General features: G+C 37.5%; 1 protein-coding gene across 4 annotated transcripts in view; it reads left to right on the top strand.

Moving 5' to 3' along the window:
* LOC121644524 (extended synaptotagmin-2-like) overlaps window positions 1–22255 on the top strand; it is a 60325-nt gene extending 38070 nt beyond the window's left edge. The window contains exons 9-25 of one of the 4 annotated variants that reach the window (XM_041992528.1): window positions 3256–3376; window positions 3613–3789; window positions 4331–4413; window positions 5548–5596; window positions 6018–6107; window positions 6251–6346; window positions 8743–8844; window positions 11522–11584; window positions 14335–14409; window positions 14815–14901; window positions 14985–15134; window positions 15273–15703; window positions 17198–17296; window positions 17390–17521; window positions 17613–17718; window positions 18091–18140; window positions 18260–22255. In XM_041992528.1, coding sequence (XP_041848462.1) covers window positions 3256–3376; window positions 3613–3789; window positions 4331–4413; window positions 5548–5596; window positions 6018–6107; window positions 6251–6346; window positions 8743–8844; window positions 11522–11584; window positions 14335–14409; window positions 14815–14901; window positions 14985–15134; window positions 15273–15703; window positions 17198–17296; window positions 17390–17521; window positions 17613–17718; window positions 18091–18140; window positions 18260–18305 — 1957 coding nt within the window. In that variant the 3' untranslated portion in view covers window positions 18306–22255. The remainder of the gene's footprint in view (window positions 1–3255; window positions 3377–3612; window positions 3790–4330; window positions 4414–5547; window positions 5597–6017; window positions 6108–6250; window positions 6347–8742; window positions 8845–11521; window positions 11585–14334; window positions 14410–14814; window positions 14902–14984; window positions 15135–15272; window positions 15704–17197; window positions 17297–17389; window positions 17522–17612; window positions 17719–18090; window positions 18141–18259) is intronic. The other 3 variants (XM_041992529.1, XM_041992530.1, XM_041992531.1) reach the window with 3 other exon arrangements.
* Window positions 22256–22372: the final 117 nt, after the last annotated feature.

The following is a 22372-nucleotide window of genomic DNA, read 5'->3' as shown; positions in this document are numbered from 1 at the left end:
ACTGCACTTCCCTGAGATTATGAGTGAAACTATGAAAGTAAATTGGTTTAAGCCACACTATAAAAGCAACAGCGCACAAAAAAAAAATTAAACTCCAGGATTCTGGGATCTGCCGAGCCTTTAAAATCTATTCCAAATTTAACAGGAAGCCAATGAAAGGAGGCAAAGACAGCAGAAATGTGGCCTCTCTTGGCAGTACCTGTCAGCACTCTGTCCACCGTACTTTAGATCAGCTGGATGATTTTAGGTGAGCTGCAACTGTCAACATTTAAATTAGAGTGTACAGGTTTGTTGAGGCATGAAAACATCTTTATGTTTGTGCATGTAATTAATTCTGTGGGAAGTTTGTTCCATAGACTTGAGGCATAATTTTAGGATAATTTATTTTTAAATAAACATGTAAATAAAATAAGTAAAAATCGTCCGACTGAGACAATAAAGTAGACATTTAATTTGTTATTATCTGCCTGTGATGCATCATTAGTCAGGCAGTATGCTGCAGTATGAACTTTATTCCTTCACATCTCATATGAAAGTTTGACATGAAGTAATGCATTATGGGAATATATCCATCTCCCAATACACTGGAGGGTTAGCATCATAAGATTTTGTTTTTCAATGCAAATGCTGGGCTCATTATAAGAAACTACAATTTAGTATTTGAACGAAAAACAGCTCATTTTTTTTATTTTTAAAGTATATTTTATTTAAGAAGAGTTCATTTCACTGTGTTTTCTATTGAGCAAGTGATTCTGTTGAGCTCATGGAAATGTTAAATCGGGCCAAATGCAGCTCAGAAACTGAAGCTTGCTGCCAGTTTCTGTTGCCAGCTGCAGCAGAAGGAAGCCAGAATGTGTCTCAACAGAAGCTGCTAGTAAAGAACAAAAAAAGACCAAATATATTTTGTTTTGTCATTTTTGGGACCGTGGATATTTACTGGAAAACTTGCACAGTTTAAGATATTAATGTACGGTAATGTACAATTAGAACCTGTAATAAATAAAATCTTTAATGCACAGATGTTTGTGATTACAGATGCAAATAGAAGCTGAAATGTTGAAAAACTATACGTTAGAGATTAAAGCACTGCACTCCAACCATCTTTTTACTGCTTTTTGCTGTTTTGCTATAAGTTGGGTGATTACGTGTCAAGTCCTGAAAGAGGTACTTTTTTTTGATGGTGTGAAGATCACTGATGCAATTTTTCAAAAACTTAAGGCCTTAAACACCCCCACCTTCTTCCAGACTTCCATTAGCACAATGCTAACTGTGTTTCATTGCTCCTCTGTAGTGACCTGCTTCCTGCAGGTTTATGGTTTGTTTTCAGCAGAGAAACAAGTTTTCAAGCCTCCACCCTGTGAAATGCTGCTCTCCTTGTTCAACAAGTTTGAAGAAAATTGGCTGTGTGTATGTGTGTGCGTGCGTGTGCGTGTGTTTGTGTGATCCACTACAGATCTGCACTTGCCCCACCCTCCTCTTCCTGTGTGTGTGTTCTGTTTGAGGACGCTCATATTTCCTCAGTAATGTTTTGCATTTTGCCTCAAATCAGCAGGAAAACCTGAAGCCGCCTTCAGCTTCTACTTCTGGAAAAGCAGCACTTATGTCACACAAACACAGAGTCTGATACCACAGTGGGATCATTTAAAAGCATGATGAGATGTGTTGAAACCTCAGAGGGTGTTTCAATCTTGGGATAGACAGCTGGATGTGGTTTCGTGTTTAGCTAGCAAGCAGGTCAGGAATCAGCATGCAGTACTGTGCAAAAGTCCAGAGCAACCCCTCATTTATTTCTGTCTAATCAGCCAGACTTTCCCTTTAATCTTTTAAAGTAGTCATGAACAGTAGTTCTGCAGGCTTTTATTTTACTGATGAATCATTCGAACATAGAAATGTTAGTTCATAGAATAAACCAGTGTTATATCGACACGTAACAGAACTTTGCAAAGAATGAATTTCAGTTTCTATCTTTAGGCTCTTTGTTATCTGAAATTGCTTTATTGAATTTGTTCCATGTCTTCTGCTGCAAGATAAGACAGTTTGACAGAAAATAGTATTTTTCTAGCAACAAGGTGTTTTCCAAAGAGTTATGAGCTGAAACATGACATATTTCAGCATAGTGTGTCCTTCAAATATTTGAGGTGATGTCTGAAAGTGATGTCCTTATGGAATAGTAGTCCAGTAAAGATCTGACACAGGACCTGAAAGATGGATCAGTTGATCCATCTGGTGGTCACTGAAGCCAGGGGCGGCGTGGCTAAATAGGTAGAGTTTTCGTCCTGTAGCCAAAGGGTTGCCGGTAAGACACCAAACCCCTAATTGCTCCTGATGGGTCGTGGTTGAACGCCTTGCATGGCAGCTTCTACCATCAGTGTGTGAATGTGTGTGTGAATGGGTGAATGTGACATACATGTAAAGCGATTTGGATAAAAGCGCTTTATAAGTACAGGCCATTTACCATTTAAGCCTCATCAGAAAGAACAAAATGCAGAAACATCCACAGAAGAGCTTCAGAAAGTCCCTCATAAACCCCGGAGAACCATAAAGCCTCCTTCGAGAAGTTAGAAGGAAGCTTCGCTAAGAAGTTTCAGACTGTTAATGCTTACTCTAAATATTGACTTTTAATGGTTTTATACTATTTGTACATTTATGTTTGCACGGTTGAATAAACTGCTGCATATTTTGCCATTTTCCTACAAATATAAAACATAATGGGGGGGGGGGTTACTCTCTCATCTCAAAACTGACCCAGAATCAGCTCCTGCAGAGGGGGTTTGTTGTCGTAGTGAAGCAGCGGCTGTTCTGAGGCAGAACACTGCTGCCATCTAGAGGAAAACAGGTGAAATATCAGTTTAAAGTTTGCTTTTTCTCCCACCTCCGTCATACTTAGTGTTATAAATTTTTACTATAGGGATTTCTCTTTTTACTTCTCATTTGTAGCTGGTGTGCATATGGTCCGGAGAAAGGTTCATGATACAGGCATGAAACTTGCTCTCAAATATAGCAACAGTACATCACAGGCAGCTGGGATTCACAGCTGCTGGTTTCCTCTCCGGATGAGTGAAGACTTGCTGCGACCTGTTGGATCTGATGTGTGTTCATGATGTTCCTTTACACACAGACAGCAGCAGATTTAACACAACTGGGATTTAATCAACACATGTTCCTCTACTGAGTCCCGTATCTTTTTTTCCCTGAAGATTTTCATAACTTCCTTTCTTTTATACGCTTTCTGTTTTGGTTTTCCTCTCTTCTTAGTGGTTTGTGTGACAACATTATCCAGGACATCATCTGCAGCAAGCTGGTGCTGCCCAACAGCATCAACGTGTCTCTGGTGAGCGAAACCGAAATGGCCAAGCTCCGCTTCCCTATTCCCAAGGTAGCACACACAAATACACTATTAAACACTTACATTTTGAAATAAGGTGTTTAAATTATATGTTTTAGCTCCTGAAATGTAAAGTATTTCTGTTTTTTTACTGAGTCATCCATATTTGGATTCATAGTTAGTGGTTTCAGTCTTTGGGCCAGGAATATTCAGCCTTTGTTTCTTGTTTCTGTGGCTCCTCTGGTGATGCATTTTAAAAACTCCTCAAAAATCATCCGTCTCTTCAGGGCCTCCTGAGGATCCACTTCATCGAAGCCCAAGAAGTATTGAGTAAGGACAAGCTTTTGGGAGGGCTGATCAAAGGCAAGTCTGACCCTTACGGAGTCATCCATGCCGAGAAGCATCTCTTCCAGAGCAAAGTCATCAACGACTCCAACAACCCGAAGTGGAACGAAGTGTACGAGGTAAGAAGCAGGAAAAACACCGGGAGGCAAGCAGGAAAACTATTATTCACTACATCAGTTTTAGCCAAATTAAACCTTCAAGTAAAATGAGTTTTGTATTGGTGTTTAAAGATTTGCTAGCATTAACAACAGCATGGGTATGACAGGTCCTTACAGAGTTCATCTTTGGAACTGATGCTTTCCTCAAACCAAACTTCATCAACCACAAAACCAGCTGACATTAAGAAAACCATCCAAGATCCAAAGGTTTCCCTTAAACCTGAGAAGCATTGGTGGTATTTATGAAAATCAAAAAAATGATTAAAAATGAGAGATTAAAGGGTTTTTATTTCTTTGCTTATCCTAAATTAAACCCGTCCCCATTATTCTGATATAATTTAACAAAAAAAAAAAAGGTCTTTACAGTTTTGTCTGAAACTTTACTTTTAGCTATACTGTATTTGTTTTGAAATCTTTCTGTTTGATATTAAATGAGTTCACCAGAAACCCACAGTCTCTGTTTGCATGAACATTTATTAACATGCTCCATTTGTACCTTCAGGCCCTGATTTACAATCCCAAAGACCACAATCTGCAGATTGAGCTTTTTGATAAAGACCCCGATGAAGACGACTACCTGGGAAGGTAACGATGTTTCTGCAGCTGAACTTTAGTTTTTTGTGTTTTTAGGTTAAAAATATTTGGGATTGTTTATTCTGCAAAGGGCTGAGAAGAATGTTAGGTTGTTAGTTGATTGTTCAAAAGTCAACATTCAAAGACTTTATTGTTAGTTTTCTACATTCAGCAGAAACACAGGACGACTGAATTGTTCTTTGTCTCACCAAAACAAAGACAATAGATGGACAGAACAAAACATGAAGTTCATATAAACACTTATATCTGTTATAAAACAATGTTTATCACCACGGGGTTATAAGGACAAAAGTTTGGATTTGAAATATTAGCTTTTCAGAAAAATAGTTGTCTTTTTCTTGTTTGTGAAAAAACAAACCAGAATATTTCACAATTATATTTATAAAAATATTTTTTTATTTTATTAATTTATTTACTAATTTCTTTATTTTCTTTTTGTTTATTGTTTTGTTTTTTATGTTCTTATTTAAGAACAAAAATTAAAACACACAAACCAAAATATTTCACAATTTATAAAGTTTTAAATAATTTTTTAGATTATTTAAATACATTATTTGTTTTTTTCATACACTTTTTCCTTTGCTGCTTTTTCATTGTTTGTTATAAAACAAACATAAAAATCAAAAGATTTCTGATTTTTAAATATTTTATTATTTTATTTTTATTGTACGTTCTTTCTTATTTTGCATTAAATTTGTTTTGTTTGTTCATGAACAAAAACAAAAAACTAACCAGAATTCTTCACCATGTCTTTCTTTAAAAGAAAGGTTTAATTTTATTTATTTATTTATTTATTTTATTTCATTTATTTTAGAATTTTTTTCTTTGTTTGTGAGAAAAAAATAAAAACCCAAACAACCTAGAATATTTTTTATATTATTATATTTATTTATCATATTTGCTTTCTCGTGTTTTTTCTGAGAGAAAAGTTTACAATTGTTTTTTTTTTTACTTTTAATTTTTTTTATTACTTTACAATAAATTATTTTATGCTATTTAATTATTTTGTATGATGTTTTCACTCTGCATTTTTTTCATGAAAGAAAAAAATAAAAACCAGAATATTTTACAAATTTGAAGACATATTCTGGATGTTTAAACTGTTGTTTGTGTTTTGTGTTTCAGTGTGTGTGTTGACCTCATTGAGCTTCAGAAGGAACAAAAGGTTGATGAGGTGATGCCACTTTTTTTTCTGTTTAACTGTCCAGTTTTACTTTTTATTTTTTTATTAACTTAATTCCCTTTTTTTCTTGCTATAACATGCTAACAGGTAATTATTGGGGTTTCTGTTTTTTTCTTTTTGTATATAAGTAGTAATAAAATAATTTTGTAATTTTAATTAAATCACTCTTAAGTAATGAAATACTTTTTACATTACTTTTAAAAATAATAAGAGTTTGAAAAGGCCTTTTTTTAAATTCAATATATGCTGGATGTAATAAATTGATGCTGATGCAGAAAAAGGTAATAAAGTAAAAAGTATTCATCTTTGGTGAATTTGATATTTATATTTTGCTCTTTAAGAAGTAGTTCTATTGTGTGAGAAACTAAAGTTAATATTGCATCAATAAACAACCAAACACACCCTCCCTCAGTGGTTTGCGCTGGATAACGTGGCTACAGGGAAGCTGCACCTCAGACTGGAGTGGTTGTCTCTGCTGCCCACGCCGGAGAAGCTGAGCCAGGTACAGAAACATCTGGACTCATTCTTCACTGCTTCAAATACAGCCAGCTGTTACACATGGCGTCATTGGCAGAAGCTTTTACAGGCCTGCCAAGCAACCATAAGATAAAATATAATAAGACATCCTTTATTTTGCTCTCACAGGCGCTGATGAGCATCAGAGCCGAACGGGGTCAAGCCAACGACGGCCTTTCGTCTGCGGTGCTCATCATCTTCTTGGAATCAGCCAAAACCCTGCCGGTGAGTTTTGACCATCGCAGCGTTCTTTATTCGTAGATTCTTATTAAAGAAGATTCTTAGTAAAGCAGGAAGCAAACACTCGTCTAGCTTGGATTTGCTGCTGAGGTGCTTCAGATAAGGTTGATAATGATTCTTAACATTGAGTAGGAGTGCTTTGTAGGAAATGGGTACAGCTTTGGAGCTGTTAAACTTTGTTTGCTGCTATTTATTTTCTGTGCTAGTGAATTTTAGTCGATACGTTTAAAATATACGTGTGTTTTGTAATTTTTTTGTGCTTTAAGTGCATCTGCTGCAGAGTTAATGTTGGCATCACTTCGGTCTCTTGCTTAGTTATTTCCTAAACTTTACCTTTTTTTCATCTGGAATTCTGCTGTAATAGTTGCATGTATGTTTTTCCATTTTCCACAATACTTTCTGTTTAGATTAGTAAATATGTGTGTGTGTGTGTGAAATGGTTTTATCGGTGAGCAGAGGCTACTGAAATGGTTTTACTGAATTACCACAAACAAATGTGATACCACAAATTTTCAGCTTTGCTTTTTTCATGTTTTTTTCAATGTGTTCAAATGATTCTTTTTTTTTTTTTTAGCTTTTTCCACATTTCATTAGTTGAAAGGTCTCACTCTGAAAACAAAGCACTGACAGAAAATAGGAGCACACAGAACTGCATCGGTGGGCAGAGGTTACCATTTGTGCCGACTCTTTGTTGATGCTTCCTCTCTTTGATTGTTTTTTTGTAACCAAAATAAGAATATTTTTCACCATAAGAACTAATGCATGAGGAAACTATAATGAAATGTATTGATACACTGGTCAACGCATGAAAAAGAGATGAAAATATTCGGCAAAGACCCGATCAGCAGGGCTTCCAGCCTCAACCAGAAAGTTCAGTGAAAAATGAAGGTTTGGATATCGCGGCGCCTTCTGTCTGCTTCACAGCCCGGTTCTGTTCGCTTCTCACACGCCGACTGTAGGCGGTAACACACACCTGTGTGTGCCGTGCTGTCAGCACTGCAGCACTCTGTTGGATGTGATGTTAGCCTGTTAGCTTAGCTGTTTTCAACCTGAAGGGTGACGACAGCTTCATAACGATCGTGAAGTGACTCCGTGAGACTACGAACAGCTGTCAACAGATTAAATTATCAATAATAATGATTCTTATTATTATTATTGTATTGATCAGTTATTAAGTTCATTGTTATTATAAACCAGCTTTTATGATTATTGACAAGCTATTTATATTCAGTATTACTGATTTGTCATGAATCAGATCAATAAGCTTTAAATTTATTTATTATCAATTTTTGTTCAGTTTTTTTTTTAAACAATAAAATAAAAAGCAAAAATCAGAGAGTTTGATCCCACCAAGGCTGTAATGCTGTGACACAAGAACTGTTAGGAGCAGGAGGCCAGACTGTGTGAAAGCATGAAGAGTAGAGAGGGACGAGTCTGATCAGGTTTTAGTTAATGAATTCAGACATTAACTTTATCAAATAAAACCATTTTTCTTGTTGCCTTTGTTTAATGTTGCTGTGACATCCACTTTCAGTTTGGATACAACACAACATAGTATTATAGAAAATAACGTTTGTAGAGGTATGTGTGTGTACAATAATTTAATAATTTGGCCAGTAAAAAATATGTTTGGCCGGTGAGTCCAGAAGTTCATTCGGACACTGTTTGCAGGCTGTACCCAAACAGACAGGAGAAACAGATGAGGAGGAATAACAGGATGACAAACTGATGATTGAAAACAAAAAATTTTAATAATGACGTGCAATGCAGCCTAATTTTTATATATGAACGGGTCGTTATTTACTCCTGAACTTGGACAGCAGCCTGCAGTCTGGTCCCATGAGTTCGGCAAGGTTTTACATCCTCGTGGTGCCGTGGCTAAAGGAGAAAGTGGTACACAGTAGAATAAAATTTAAAACATAGCCTACCGTACCTTCTGTAGTTTGTAAAGCAAATTTCCTCCTGCTGTGGCATCATTTAAGATGAGGTTCACATATGGAGCGAGTGGTGCATCTGGTGACTCCTCTGGTTGAGTCTGATAGGTGTTACTAACCAGGAAATAACCTTGATTTCTTAATGAAATGCCACAATTTTTGTAAAATGTTTAAGAACAATTTGTTGTTTAATGTTTAAGAAGAATTTAAGAACACATTTGTGTGTAAGAACGGTTGGTGAATGAGGCCCGATGTTCTCATTTGTTTGTGGTAAGAAGAATCTCTGTAATAGAAAATAGTCTAAATCTCAACTGTCTCAAGCTGCTTTTTAAGGAATTAAGCTTCATGAGTGGCTGAAGTGTGTAGTACAGGCCTCACCTTCCTCTTCTCAGCCTCCTCTTCCTCTCTGCTTCTTCTCTTTCCTCCTCACCTCCGCCCCCTCTGAAGAGCGTCTTCGAGGGGAACCTGGGCTCTGGCTACTTAAAAGAAAGGCGAGCAGCAGGCCTTGTGTTCTGCGAAAACACAGCTTCTCTCTATAGGAGCTTATTTGTGAGTCCACTGGCTGTTTTCTGAATGCGTTTGGAGAATGCTCATGTGTGATTATCGACTCATCAAAAGAGCTTATGTTTGGTTTATTTTGTGTTTTCTATTGTTTGCTCAAAACAGCATGATTCCAGACCAGTGCATGGGTTTAGTTCCCAATAACCCACAAATTATTAACAAATAATAGTTTTCATTTTTAATAGTTTCAGTCCAAAGATGAGTGATATGATATAAAACATGAAGCCAAAAAGAAATACACCAGAGGTTTACAGTTAAGAGCTATCAAATGCATCCTTCCTCATTCTTTCCGTGAAGGTTCGTCTGATTCTTCGGCCGTTTTCTGCATTAACGTCCATCTTCTCTGATCAAAAAAAAAAAGTCAATGTTCTCCTGTGTTGTTGTCATTACTGTGTTTACATTTTAGCAGAGGACAGTTGATTTTAAAACAGTAACCAAGTCATTATGGCTTCATGGATGCTTTTATAAAGGATTTTTATAATAGAGACACTGGTAGTCAGTCCAAAACACAAGCACCGATTTATTGTAGGTTTTTATTTGTGCTATCCAAGCTGCTTGTAATAAAAGCATCACCATCGGTGAGCATGGAGGACAACATGACCCTGAGGACAAATCTTTGATTAACTTCATATTCAGGGAATAAGATTATTTAAGATTTAGTTGAAAGTACTGTAATCACATAAGAACTGTATACATTTCCAAACATCTTGTTTATAAGATCAACACAGTTCAGTACCAAGTAGAGATGGGCATTTGATTAAATTGTCTTAATTGATCATAGTGAGAATTAATGATCGATTTTCGATTAATTATTAATTTTATATTAAAATTCAGTATCTATAGCGTGTATTAAAATGCAGTGAAAATAGAAAAAACAGTGTTTCCTCATTGAGATCTCTATAACAAGATGGTTACACTTGAAAATATGTGCTCTTAAGCAGCAGAGCCGACAGCTAGCAGCCCGTGCTCATAAACACAACTGACCCTCTTTTTGGCCAAAATAATAAAATATACAAAACAATCATGTTAAACAATAACTTAACAAAAACACAAGAGTCAGGTCTGACTGGTTTTGCCAAATGTAACACAAAACTTTAAAAGAAAAGGCACAGAGTTGAGAAAGAGGGTGAGAGAGAGCTCAGAGTACCTAACAATGAAATAGGCTCATTAACAAAGTTTAATAGACGAAAATGATCAATTAATCGATCATTGATTAATTTTGCCCATCCCTAGTACCAAGATACCACAACTCTTAGAGATTTAAGTCAGATTTTAAGATGTTTTTCAGGAAGAAATGCATTTCAATTGCAGTGACATTTTAAGAGCAAAGAGGGTGAATTCTCTGTGAACTGCTTCCCTCCATCCTTCCCTTATAAGGCCATTAACGGTGTAAAAAGATGGGCATGAGTTCGTCATTTTGGTTCCAGATTAATGTTCATGTGTAACACAAATCCGGAAATGAGAGGTAGGGTTTAATTCAGCCTACCTCTAACTACTCAGAAATTGCATATTAATCACACATTGCTCAAGTGCATCTGTTATATGACTAAAGCTTGAGGGAAATCCACTTAAAAACCTAAAAGAAGTATGAAAGTTAATTTTTTCTGCAGTTTTCTATTAGTTAGTTGCAAATGAGGTCCTAAAGTTGTTTGACATGTATTGTAGCATGAACTTATTAGCATCCAGATCCTTCTTCCAAGCTGAGTGAGATTGAAAATGTAATATTTACTTTAAAATTACTGTTGCTAAATTGAGCATTAAATATTTGGTTAACCCACCAAACAGCATACTTGTATGTAAACTGTTGTCATAACGTAGCCTAAACCGACAGATAAGACTATAAATGTGGACTTCTGATAGAAATATGGTCAACACAAGACCGCTAGGATCTGATGCAGCTCTGTGGTGGAAACAGAATTTGTCCTGCATTAACCAATAGATGAGCCATTTTTTACTTGTTTGTTTCTCATGACTAATGTGAGAAACCATGATACACATTCACCAACTGGAAAATAGTATTCGTCAAGGTGTTACACAGAGAAAAACATGCATCAATAATTGTTTTATAATCGCTTTGGGGCCATCTGAATCCTGATGTGAAGTTTCCCACCCTAATATATACCTGTATATCAATGGGTTTCATCCCAGTGGATCTTTATTCATTTTGCAGATGTTCCCCAATGAGCAGCATGTCATCAGGTCCCCTGACCCACCTGTCATCTGACTTCGTTTATCTTTACAAGTCGAAATGTGACAGATGTAGATACAGATGTAGGTGTGATTCAAGTGGCATTTTTAAGGGTTTCGTCTCTTTTTATGCACTGTGAAACAAAATAAATAAAAGCTTCTGTTTATTATTTATAAATTGTTTTAATTGTGAATTTCCTGTGAATTTGAGCCTGAATTGAGTGTTTGTTGAGCTCTAGTTTTGCCTCATGTCACACGTGATCAGGAACTGACATTAACAATGTGATCATCCATGTTGTCTCTGTTTGTCCTGCTGTGTGGGGGCATCCCGATGCTTCGGTGGTGCCGGTGGTGCTGGTGTGTTCTCCTTACATCCTCCTACTCTTCCCTGCATGCTTTTCTCTTTCAAAAATAACCTCCCTTGGTGTGTTTGGGTGTGTGTTGTCCTCTCCTGCCTTGTTACTGGGGGAAATCAAAGGGCAATCCGTTAGAGTTCAACGAAGCGGGGCTGAAGAAGGCCTCGATCAGTAAGGCCACCAAGGTAACAGCACGAAGACAGAGTACACTCATGCCATACTGCTCAGACACCGAGGGGGGGCGTGTACACAAACACTGGAATTTTACTTCCACAATATATTGTGGATGCCAGGAGATGAATTATGTGGGAAGAGAAATGAGATGTCTGGACAAATACCCTTAAAGCTTTCTAATCTGTCTAATTCAGGTCACAACAAAGTCATCCCAAGGCACTTTTACAAACACAAACAAACCCACTTTAGTCCAGTTTAAAATAACTGTGTTTATATAAGCCAGTTCATAAACTGCCAGCTAAGAAAACTAATAGATTTGGATCTGTATTGAATCGTCTCTTATTTTTATTACCCCACCTTGAGCTTGCATGGGTTGCAGGTGACAGTGGAGAGGAACATCCTCCAGCAGAACCAGATTCAGGAAGGGGTTGCTGCCACACCCAGTTAGGGGTGGAGGTCAACAAATAACTCTAAGCTAGGAACCCTGGTTGAGAAAGACAAAAGGAAAAGACAAGTTAACCTCTTCTTGATGACACCTTTTTTTCTGCTTCCTGACGTTTATTATATATGTACAATCTTGGTCTCAAAAAAAAGTTGTAACATGAGATTATTACACAAGTGTCAAGTACAAAGCTAGCTGCATAACTAAGGGGATAACTAAGGGTCCTAACGATCGTCCAGTGGTAATGATGGACACCTCAACCAATGTTCAGAGTCAGGAGAAGCCAGGGATAGCCCCAAATTCACCTTAGAAACACCATGAGGATCCAGAAAGAAGTGAAGCCCAAGATAGTCTATAATAGGAAGAGGAAATACTTCACTATAAAAGCAGACATAAAACCTCCTTCATCTCCATGGAAACTACCAGGACCTTTATGATTTCTAACACAGACAGAATCATGGGAGAACACATTAGCAGAGTTTTTTAGGAGTAGAATAAAACTTTTGGCCACCACACAGCAGAGTCTCTGCTTTCATATGACACCATGTTTGTGTGGTTTGCTTGAAGTGGAGAAATTAGCAGAAGCGCTAAAGGAGATAGTCCTGTTCTCATGTTTGTGTTACTTTGAACTGTTTTATTTAGACGCCAGTGGTTGGTAGAGTCTTTTAGCTGAGTTTCTCCTAAAAGAAAGATCTTCTGTAGTACATGTATCTCATGCTGGCCCCTGTACAGCTGGGCCCTCGTCAAGAAGAGGTTAATGACATAATGATATCATATATTTATACTGAGAGAAAAAATGAGGAAACCGCAAAATGGAAGAAAGTGTTAAGCACATCATTGGACATCCGCCAGCAATCTAAGCCTATAGACCACTGGGTGACGCAGATAGCCGCATAACTAAAGTAAAGACAAAGGCAACGTTCACACTTCAGGTCTTAATGCTCAAATCCGATATATATATATATATATTTTTTTTTTTTTTTTTTCAGTTGGCAGGGCATCCGTCTCGCATGCAGAAGACCCAAGTTCAAATCCCACAGGGGACAAATTACAATGGGGCAAATATTAACACCTTCCAGTTGGGTTCTTTTGGCCCGACCCTGAATACTACCACCTAACCACCTCTTTGGAGAAAAGCGTCTGCTGTAGAATATTAAATAAGTGTGAACGTATGTGGTCGTGAAGTAGATGTAGACGCTTCACCTGTTTGTTTATCAGTTTTTATCAATTTGAAAGTACTCGCAGAGACAGAACCAACAAAATTATGCTCAACCGATGAACGAAATGAGTCAATATTGCTGCATTTTCCTTCCACTGGCACAGAATTGTGCCAGTTGTCTCACTTCTGTGATGTCAAAGTCAGATGAAATGCGGCATGACCGTTCAGACTGAGATGGTTTTGACACAACATATATCTGATCTAGAGCCTAAATATAAAAGTGGTCTGGGTCATTAAAAAACCTGATATGAGTCACATTTGGGCAACAAAATCAAAAGTGAGCTCAGTGTGAACGGAGCCTAAGAGTCACCCAAGCTGGTCTTAATTATCAGCTTTATCAGAGAGAGAAAGTTTGAAGCCTTTTTTTTTTTTAAGTGCTTCCTAAACACAAGCTGAGAGCTGGTTCTACACAAGAGTGGCCTGATAATTAAAGGTTCAGCCTCCCTTTCTACTTTTAAAAAATCTAAAAATCCACAATTAGACCTGCAGTCTGAGAGAGAGGTGTTGTACTGGGAAATCATGAAAATCTAAGATCTTTAAGATCCAGTATGTTAGGAGAAGAGTTTTAGATTCTATGCTGGATTTAACACGGCCACTGAGGAGAAGTTAAGATGGGAGAAAAATGATCTGATCTGCATAGTTTGTCCTTTCCACTGTAGTTTGTCCTTTATGTGAAAGTCATACGATGCTGAAGCTCATTCAGTGAGGCAGACACCTCCACTGCTGCCTCCATTAACTCACTATCCTCCACAAATTCATCTTCTAATCATGTTCGATGCCTCAACCTGCATCTAACAATGATTGTTGTAAATGACAGAGATGTTGTCTGAGCTGCCTTCACACTCGTCCTTTTTTATTCTGATCCTTTCACTTAAATGAATGTGGTGTGTTTTCTGACCTTATGGGTTCATGGGACTTTTACCTGATGTTCTTTTCCTGAGTAGTTCGTCTCACCGCCCTAAAGCAAGACTAAACAAGCTCAACAGATAAATGTTGATTTCATTTCCTATTGAGAGAAATTCTTAAAACTTAGTGAAGTTAGTTTTAATTATGTTAATCTGTGGAAAGAGAAACTGAAACCTGTTTTTCTTCTGATGCAGTCTGGTAAAAAGGTGACCAGTGATCCCAACCCATGCGTCCAGTTCAGAGTGGGACACAAAAGCTTCGAGAGCAAGGTGAGAGCACACCTGTATTTGCTATTATCAGCTGGTTCTGCATTCCTTAAATCGTCATAAAGAGGTTTAAGGTCTTATCAAAGGTGTAATTTTTCACATGTTAAAGAGCTTTAATGGAACAAGATGAGTGTTTAGTGAAGTGTGATGGTTTTACTGCTGCTTTGTGTTTATGTTTATAGAATGTATTTATGTGATTTTATGCTCTGTATATCTATGTAGAATAAGGCTCTTTTGTAATTTTTTGTTTTTAACATGAAGGACCATGCTGGAAATAAGTTTTATACTTTAACATGTTATCCTTTGAAATGCCTTTTTATCCTTTGGTTCCAGAAATCAGTCAAGCAATCAATAATTTTTTTCAATAATATTAAAATAAACATCTTTATTTCCTGCGTTTCTTTCCAGACCAGATATAAGACCAATAACCCAGTGTGGGAGGAGCACTTCACCTTTCTGATCCACAACCCCAACATCCAAGAGCTGGAGGTTGAGGTAGGCGTCTGTCCTGTCATGTTAAGTCTTGTATGTGGCAGCTGTGACTGATGTTTTTTTTTTTTTATCCTTTTGTGTTTTAGGTGAAGGATGAGAAACATCATTGTCAATTGGGGACATTAACGGTGCCTCTGAGCCGCCTGCTTGAAGCAAAGAACATGATGATGCATGAGCACTTCCCTCTCAAGTGTCCCGGGCCAAGCTCCACCCTCAAGATGAAGATGGCACTGCGGGTAAAACATCAGTCATCGGAGGAACAAGATTAATGCTTATGTTTGTGTTTTTAGATCAGTGTTCCAAGCATTAAAGAGATGTGTTTGGATATAAAGCTCTTGTTTCTCATTTTCTCTCTGCCTTTTGTCTTATTTCAGGTGCTCTGTCTGGAAAAGGACACGTCCTTGCCCTCAAACTCCACCCCGTCCTCTGTGCAGGTCCGCAAATCCAGCTCGTCTAGTTCGACCCCACAACCTTCTGCTTCTTCAGAATCCCCCAAGTCTCCTCCCTTCGCCAACTCTGACATCCCTCGTTCTGCCTCCGTGTCGACGCATGATCTGCTGAACGAGCGGTGGGAGGGTGAGGGGCCTACAAGGTCCTTGGGAAGCACAGACTTGGTGCAGGGCGGTGTTGGAAAAGCAGAAAATCCGAGCTTGGCTGAGACCGGAAGAAGCAGCTCTAATCTGGCCATCTCTGGCTCCCAGCAGTTTCTGGCTGGAGGCAAGGAGCCAACGCCCAGCATCGCGTCAGATATCTCCAACCCGTACTCTGCTCAGGAACTGAAGCAAAGACTCCAGCAGCTGCAGAAGTATCTATCAATAACTCTTTATCCACTGATCCTCATAAGAAGAGTATATTTGGTTGTCTGTTTCAAACACAGTTGTTTCTGGGTGTGATTAACTCTTTTACAAGCGTTAGGAACTCCAAAGATCCAATCACAGTTTACCGATAGAAAACCTAAATTTAGTCCAAGTGTGTCCCAATTTAGAGTTGAGGCATACTTAGTCCCAACTACGTAGTCTGTACACTTTTCGGAGTGTACAGACTATGTGGGTATGGAGTGTCCTCCGTAGTCTGCACACTTCGGAGTGTACAGACTATGTGGGTATGGAGTGTCCTCCGTAGTCTGCACACTTCGGAGTGTACAGACTATGTGGGTATGGAGTGTCCTCCGTAGTCTACACACTTCGGAGTGTACAGACTATGTGGGTATGGAGTGTCCTCCGTAGTCTGCACACTTCGGAGTGTACAGACTATGTGGGTATGGAGTGTCCTCCGTAGTCTGCACACTTCGGAGTGTACAGACTATGTGGGTATGGAGTGTCCTCCGTAGTCTACACACTTCGAAGTCCGCTTAACTTTTGAGACATGGGACAGACTGCGTAGCCAAGAAGAATTTCCCAAAGCAACAACACAGGACGTTGAATCCCTTAAATCTCTGAAATTACTCATAGGACACTTCAGTGAACATGAACACTGACAGTTAAAAACAAAAACAACACGGTCTGAGGCTCTGTTGTTTTCCAGCTGGTACACACTTCATTAACCCCTTAAAAATCCACCAATATCAAATATTACAGAATTTTAATGTCACCATTGAACAAAAAGGTTTTTAATGTAATTGGTTTTGTAACATTTCTGCTAAAGTGTAGTTAAAAAAGGGGTACTTTTTTTATTGAAACCTAAAAAGTATTCTTCTGAGCTGGGTTGCTCATTCGCCACCACCTTGTGCACAATGAATTCTGGGAGAAAAGAGGCCGCGAAGGATGCATCACCAGCAGCCTTCATTCAAGGCCAAATGAAGTGCAGAGCTGAAGGGTGGATTCAGTCTCCTCCTAATTTTTTGGAATGGGACAGTCCTTAGTGCACCATGATGACACATGTAGCCGATAAATCCGTACTTTGAAATGTAATTACATAAGTAAAAATAAGATCAGCACCCTCCGAATCTTCAGGTAAAACTGAAAAAACTGGAGGACGACCTAGTCACATGTCACGCCTAGACATGTTTGCTAGAGGTAGTCTTTAAGCAAGAAAGGGATCAAAATAACCAGAAGCATTGCAGTCCACACACCCAAGGATATATCTAAGTTTGTTTACTGTGTTTTATTTTGTTTTGTTTTTTTTTTCTTGTCAGCAAATGGCTTGGTAATGGTAAGCTTTCCAGTCCAGCTTTAGCTCAAGTGGATGACAGTGGGTCCTAAAGATCATAACATTTAGGTTGTTTAACTTAGATGTAGTGCTCCATATTTTAGCTTTCCCATCCATTGATTAGAAACGTGGCCTTTCTGTCTCTGTGTAGTGGGTCGGGCCCCAGTTACGTCCCACTTGGTGAGATCCAGCTGACCATCAGACACAGCGCGCCGACCAACAAACTCATTGTAGTCGTTCACTCCTGCAGGTATGAGCCCATAAAAGTGAGACTATTCTCAAAGTTTTTTTTTCTCCGATCTGTTTTCCTTCTTGAGTTCTAACCTTTCATGGGCTTCCGCAGAAACCTGATCGCATTCACCGATCATGGCTCAGATCCCTACGTCCGTCTCTACCTGCTTCCTGACAAACGGCGGTCCGGCAGGAGGAAAACTCACACACACAAGAAAACACTCAACCCATCCTACGATCAGAAGTGAGTCCAGCTGTTTCACGTTGGGTTTTCTGGTATCTTTAATGTCAGCGTCTCAGCAGATGATTGAGCCGAAATGTGTCTCCCTGCTCAGGTTTGACTTCAGCGTTTCCCTCGTTGAGCTCCCCAGACGGACTCTGGACGTCGCGGTGAAGAACGGTGGAGGGCTGTTCAACAAACACAGAGGCCTTCTTGGAAAGGTGCGAGCTTAATCCTCTTCCTACCAACATTGCCAATGCCATTTTCAGTGCTACAAAACATATCTGGAACAAAAGGATTTAATTTCATTGCACTTGTTGCAATGACAATAAAATTCTATTCTATTCTAAATGTGAGAATATTTCAGAGGCTAAGGTCGGCACATTTTACACAAATAAAATAGCTTCTTCTAACTTGTAAATTATTTATTTAATTTTTTATAGTTTTTTCTAACTAATAAAATAAGGAAAAACTACTAATTTAAATTTCTCTTTGGGTATTTAATAAGGTATCTTTATGTAATGTCATTTAACTCTGGATAATCTGCTGGTTTTCTGTGAGCTTGAGTCTAAAAAAAAAAGTTGTCTCATCAGGTTCTTGTGGATTTGACTCATGAGGAAATCACCAAAGGTTGGACACAATGGTTAGTGGTTTTTCCACCTTTAACACTGATTCATTCCCATTTAAGTAAAAGCAAACATGACCTAATGATTATAATACACCAGTTTACAAACTCACAAAAGCTCCTATATCCTCTTGCAGGTTTGAGCTGAGTGAAGATGGCCTGAAGAAGCCACACCAACTATAAGAAGTCTTCATCATTAGCATCATCATTATCATATCACCACACTTCCACTTATTCCACAGTGACATTTATTCTTCCTTATATTCATAACTGTAAAAAGAACTGATTCAAAGAAGAAGCCTATGAAACTCATTTAATCTCATCAGTCGCAAGGCAAACCTCCCCTTTAAGACGTTAGTGTTGTTCTAAAGGGAGACTAGAAATTATCTACTGCTGTGGAAGTCTATTTTCCATATTTATAGAAGCTGTTAACAGTCTCTTTTTTTCTTTTCAAACAAAGTTTCCACAAGTTTGTAAATACTGTAAAGTGATGCTGGACGAATCTGAGTGTGGTTTATTTTACACATGATGGAGAGGTGCCGTGTCTTACTGGCCAAATGATTGTAATTTTATTTGATTTTATATATTTTTCTTTTAATGAAAAACATTCTATACAAAGTTTTTAAACCAGAGCAGAGTAGTCGCACCAAAGATACATAAAGTATTTAATATTTTGGGTTTTGGTGACACAACAACACATTGGCTTTATGCCACTGTAAGAACAGAGATAAATAAACCAAGTAAAAAAAGAATATTGGGCTAAATATAATGTGACTTTGTTCATTTGCTAAAGATTTTCATTTCAAACTACACACGTGTTTGTTACATTGAAATAAGGCCATTGTTGAGTGTTGCTGTCTTTTTTTTTATTGAGTGCAACTCTTTACTCTTGTAGTTTAGACTCAAAAATCACGAGTAATCAATGTATAAATTGTACACAAGAGAAAATAAAGGACTTTTTTTATGAGAAACATTTTACATTGGGCCTTTAAATATAAATAATTTAAGTGAGAACATGGGGCTTTCATGCCTGTTGCGTATAAAACTATTAGCTTAGCTTAGAAAGACAAGTATGCTAGACTTAAATATCCATTCCCTCAAAGTTATTTTTGTACCTTTAATGTTCTCCCCAAGAGAAATCTCCTGTAACTCCACTAAACTTTCTTGTGAAAAGAATTTGAATGTGCTCATGAGACAGAACCAGGTTAGCCTTTTTCCCCTTTTAACAGTGCGTAATGCTAAGCTAAGCTAAGCTAACTGCTGCTGGCTTTGCAGTTAACAGATGAAGAGAAATGTTAGTAAAGTCATCAATAGCAAAATGTTCAAACCATCCCAGCACAGAGTTGAGTTGTATCTAAAAAGCTGTTTAATAGTCGATCACAATCTCCTTATCTTGCTGAAGCCAAAATGTTCAGAACTCAGACTTTGATTAAAATTCAGATTTTGTGTTAGTTTTCAACAAAACCCTATATAATCCTAGTATGCCTTATAACTTCGTAGATGTAGCCTCAGACTTCTGCCTTTAGTATTTGAAGATGTTTGATTATGCAAGTTAGCCCAGTCTGTTGCCTAAGTTATGACACTGCATCTGCATGTGTTGTTCATGAGATGAGACGCCTATGCAGGTAATTAGTACATACGCAGATATAAACACAAATGCACAAGAAACAGTCCCAATAGAGAAGAGCAGAGCTGTAGGAGAGACTCTCACATGCCTGTTTTCAACCAAAGTGGTTTTATTGCTGGTTCAGGGCTGGTCCGTGAGCCACATCAGCTAATAACTTGTTTCATTTTTCTTTCTTTTTATTTTAACACTGCAGAGGAATGACCACAGAGCCCATCGTAACATCACACTTTCAACATATGTTTAAGCCTCTAGGTAGACTATTTCTACACGGATCGTAGATTTAGTCTTGCTTTCCATACAAACCTGTATGATTTCAGTCATCTAGTTTATAAATACTGGCTCAGGCAGCAGTGAATGTTTGTAAATGCATTTTTGTAATGTCGAAAGGTGTTTCCACTGCTGAATGGTTTTTATGAACGATGTCCAAATGGTATTTATACACATGGTTTCAGGCTGCCAAAAATAAAACAACATTTATAAATGAACTTGTAAATGCTGTTTATAAATCCCGTTGGAAGCATCTATTGTGAACACGCGTGGGTGGTGGGATTTAAACTTTAAACAGCATTAAAATAAGAGAAATAATTAATTATTTTGACTTCACATCCTTGTTGAAGCTCAGTTTAACTAAATCAGACTAGATGTGAAACTGGATTTACTGACATCCAGTCTGGTTGATTACCTCATCCATTTTCCTAGGCTGGAACCAGCACCTTGGTGGTGCAAGCAGAACAAACTGGTTTGAAGTTTGGCACTAATGTTGAGAAATCTTTATCCTTTATCCTGCATTTCAGGGTGGAAGTGTCTGTTCATGGTAATGACTGCATGTTCTATTCACATGTCCTCCGATGTAATATGAAATACCATTTTAACATGTTAAAAGAAAATAGTAGTGATAATAAAATGATTATCTAGACTAATAATCAGGAAGAACCAGACCTTCATTTGAAACAAGCTAACATCAAAAACAGGATTTTTTTTAACCTTGTCTTCATCCTGGGTTAAAATCTTCCATGTTTATGTGCGTTATGTGCTCTAATTTCCATTTCTAAAATGTAAATTTACTTTTTATTGTTACATTTTAGAGAAGCAAGTCTGCAGGATCAAAATTATTTCCTTTAAAGAGAGTGGAAGCCTTCCTGTCTGTTTTTCCCCATATTAAAGACCCCTTAGTGGTGTATTGATGTATCAAAACCCTGTCATTAAAACCTGATTAGTTTCCATAGCAACTCAGGTTCCCATGACTTGCCATGGGATTTAAAAGTTCCTTTAAAAAAAACACTTTTTTTGTGCAACAAATTTCACTTAATTTTACAGGGATTGCTTCAAGCTTTAAAAGATGCTTTAGTTGCAGAAAACAAGTAATATAAATCATATGAAGCCACATTTAGCAGCTTTATATGATGAAATATAAAGAATATGATTTTTTAAAATTAAAACAAACAACAGGGTTTGTTGTTGTTGTCTGTGACACTTCATTTGAATGTTTATGTGTTTATATCCACATTAGTCTTAACTTGTCATGAATTAACATGCATTTTGTTATTTTAGTGTATACAAAGATTATATATTGAACACTTCGTGTACAGCCCTCACTTTTATGGAAGCTTTTTTTTTATCACCAACACGAACACAGGATACATATTAAACACACGAAATGACAGCTTTTCACACAGCCAAAGAGCATCAGTTTTGTCTTTACTACAAGGTGGTTGGTGGACTCTATTGACCTTCCAAGCAGGTAGATTTTGCCATGTTGTATTTGCATTTAGCATCAAAGTATTTTGCATTTGTCCATGTAAACTGCATTTTGTGACTTGTCATTGTTTTTGTTTTGTTTTCCAGCTGGCATCTTCTTTCTGTCATTTTGTGCTTTGTTTCATGAAAAATATTAAGAATGTTCATCAAATTACTGAGCTGTGTCTCTAAGTTTGTCTTTATCATTGTATCTTGTGCCTTACAATTCATAACCCATGTGTTTGTGTGTGTGTGTGTTATATATATATATATATATATAATTCACAAAACATTGGGGATATTCAACTTCAGTGCAAAATTTAAAGAAAATGTAACATAAAACTTATGCACTGCACTTATATAATCAATTTAGAGTAAAATTATGTGATGGTAATTCCTTCATTTCAAACAATTTATTGAAACAAAATCTACCAACAATAATTGGTAAAGTACAACATAAAATGTCAGTGTCTCCATAGCTTGTCATGTGTCAGGTGCTTTTTTTGGTCTGGTGGCATCTAAACATGAGCAGCATGTTTACATCCCAGTTGCTACTGAAACCAGAACATTTAGTGGTCGATTTATGGTTGAGACACCCGCGGAAAAGCGGAATATCCCTAGCTTTTGTGAATAATACATCAAATACCTTATATGTATGTGTTTAATATGCGTACATGTGTGGGGTGAAAAAAAAGGACAAGTAGCTTTATTTCACAATGTCTCCTTAATGTCTTGAATAAAGAGCTTTGGCTGGATATAGCAACACAAAGCTGTACAGATCTGTGCTTTTTCTTCTTTTACATGAAAGATGTTTAGATGTGTTTGATGCCTTGATGCTAATATTCAGCTTTTAATCACAAGAACTGAACGTTCATCACCCTCAGGA

Source organism: Melanotaenia boesemani, chromosome 8 (genome assembly GCF_017639745.1).
Source record: "Melanotaenia boesemani isolate fMelBoe1 chromosome 8, fMelBoe1.pri, whole genome shotgun sequence".
Lineage (NCBI taxonomy): Eukaryota > Metazoa > Chordata > Actinopteri > Atheriniformes > Melanotaeniidae > Melanotaenia > Melanotaenia boesemani.
This window is presented reverse-complemented; position numbering and strand designations above follow the sequence as displayed.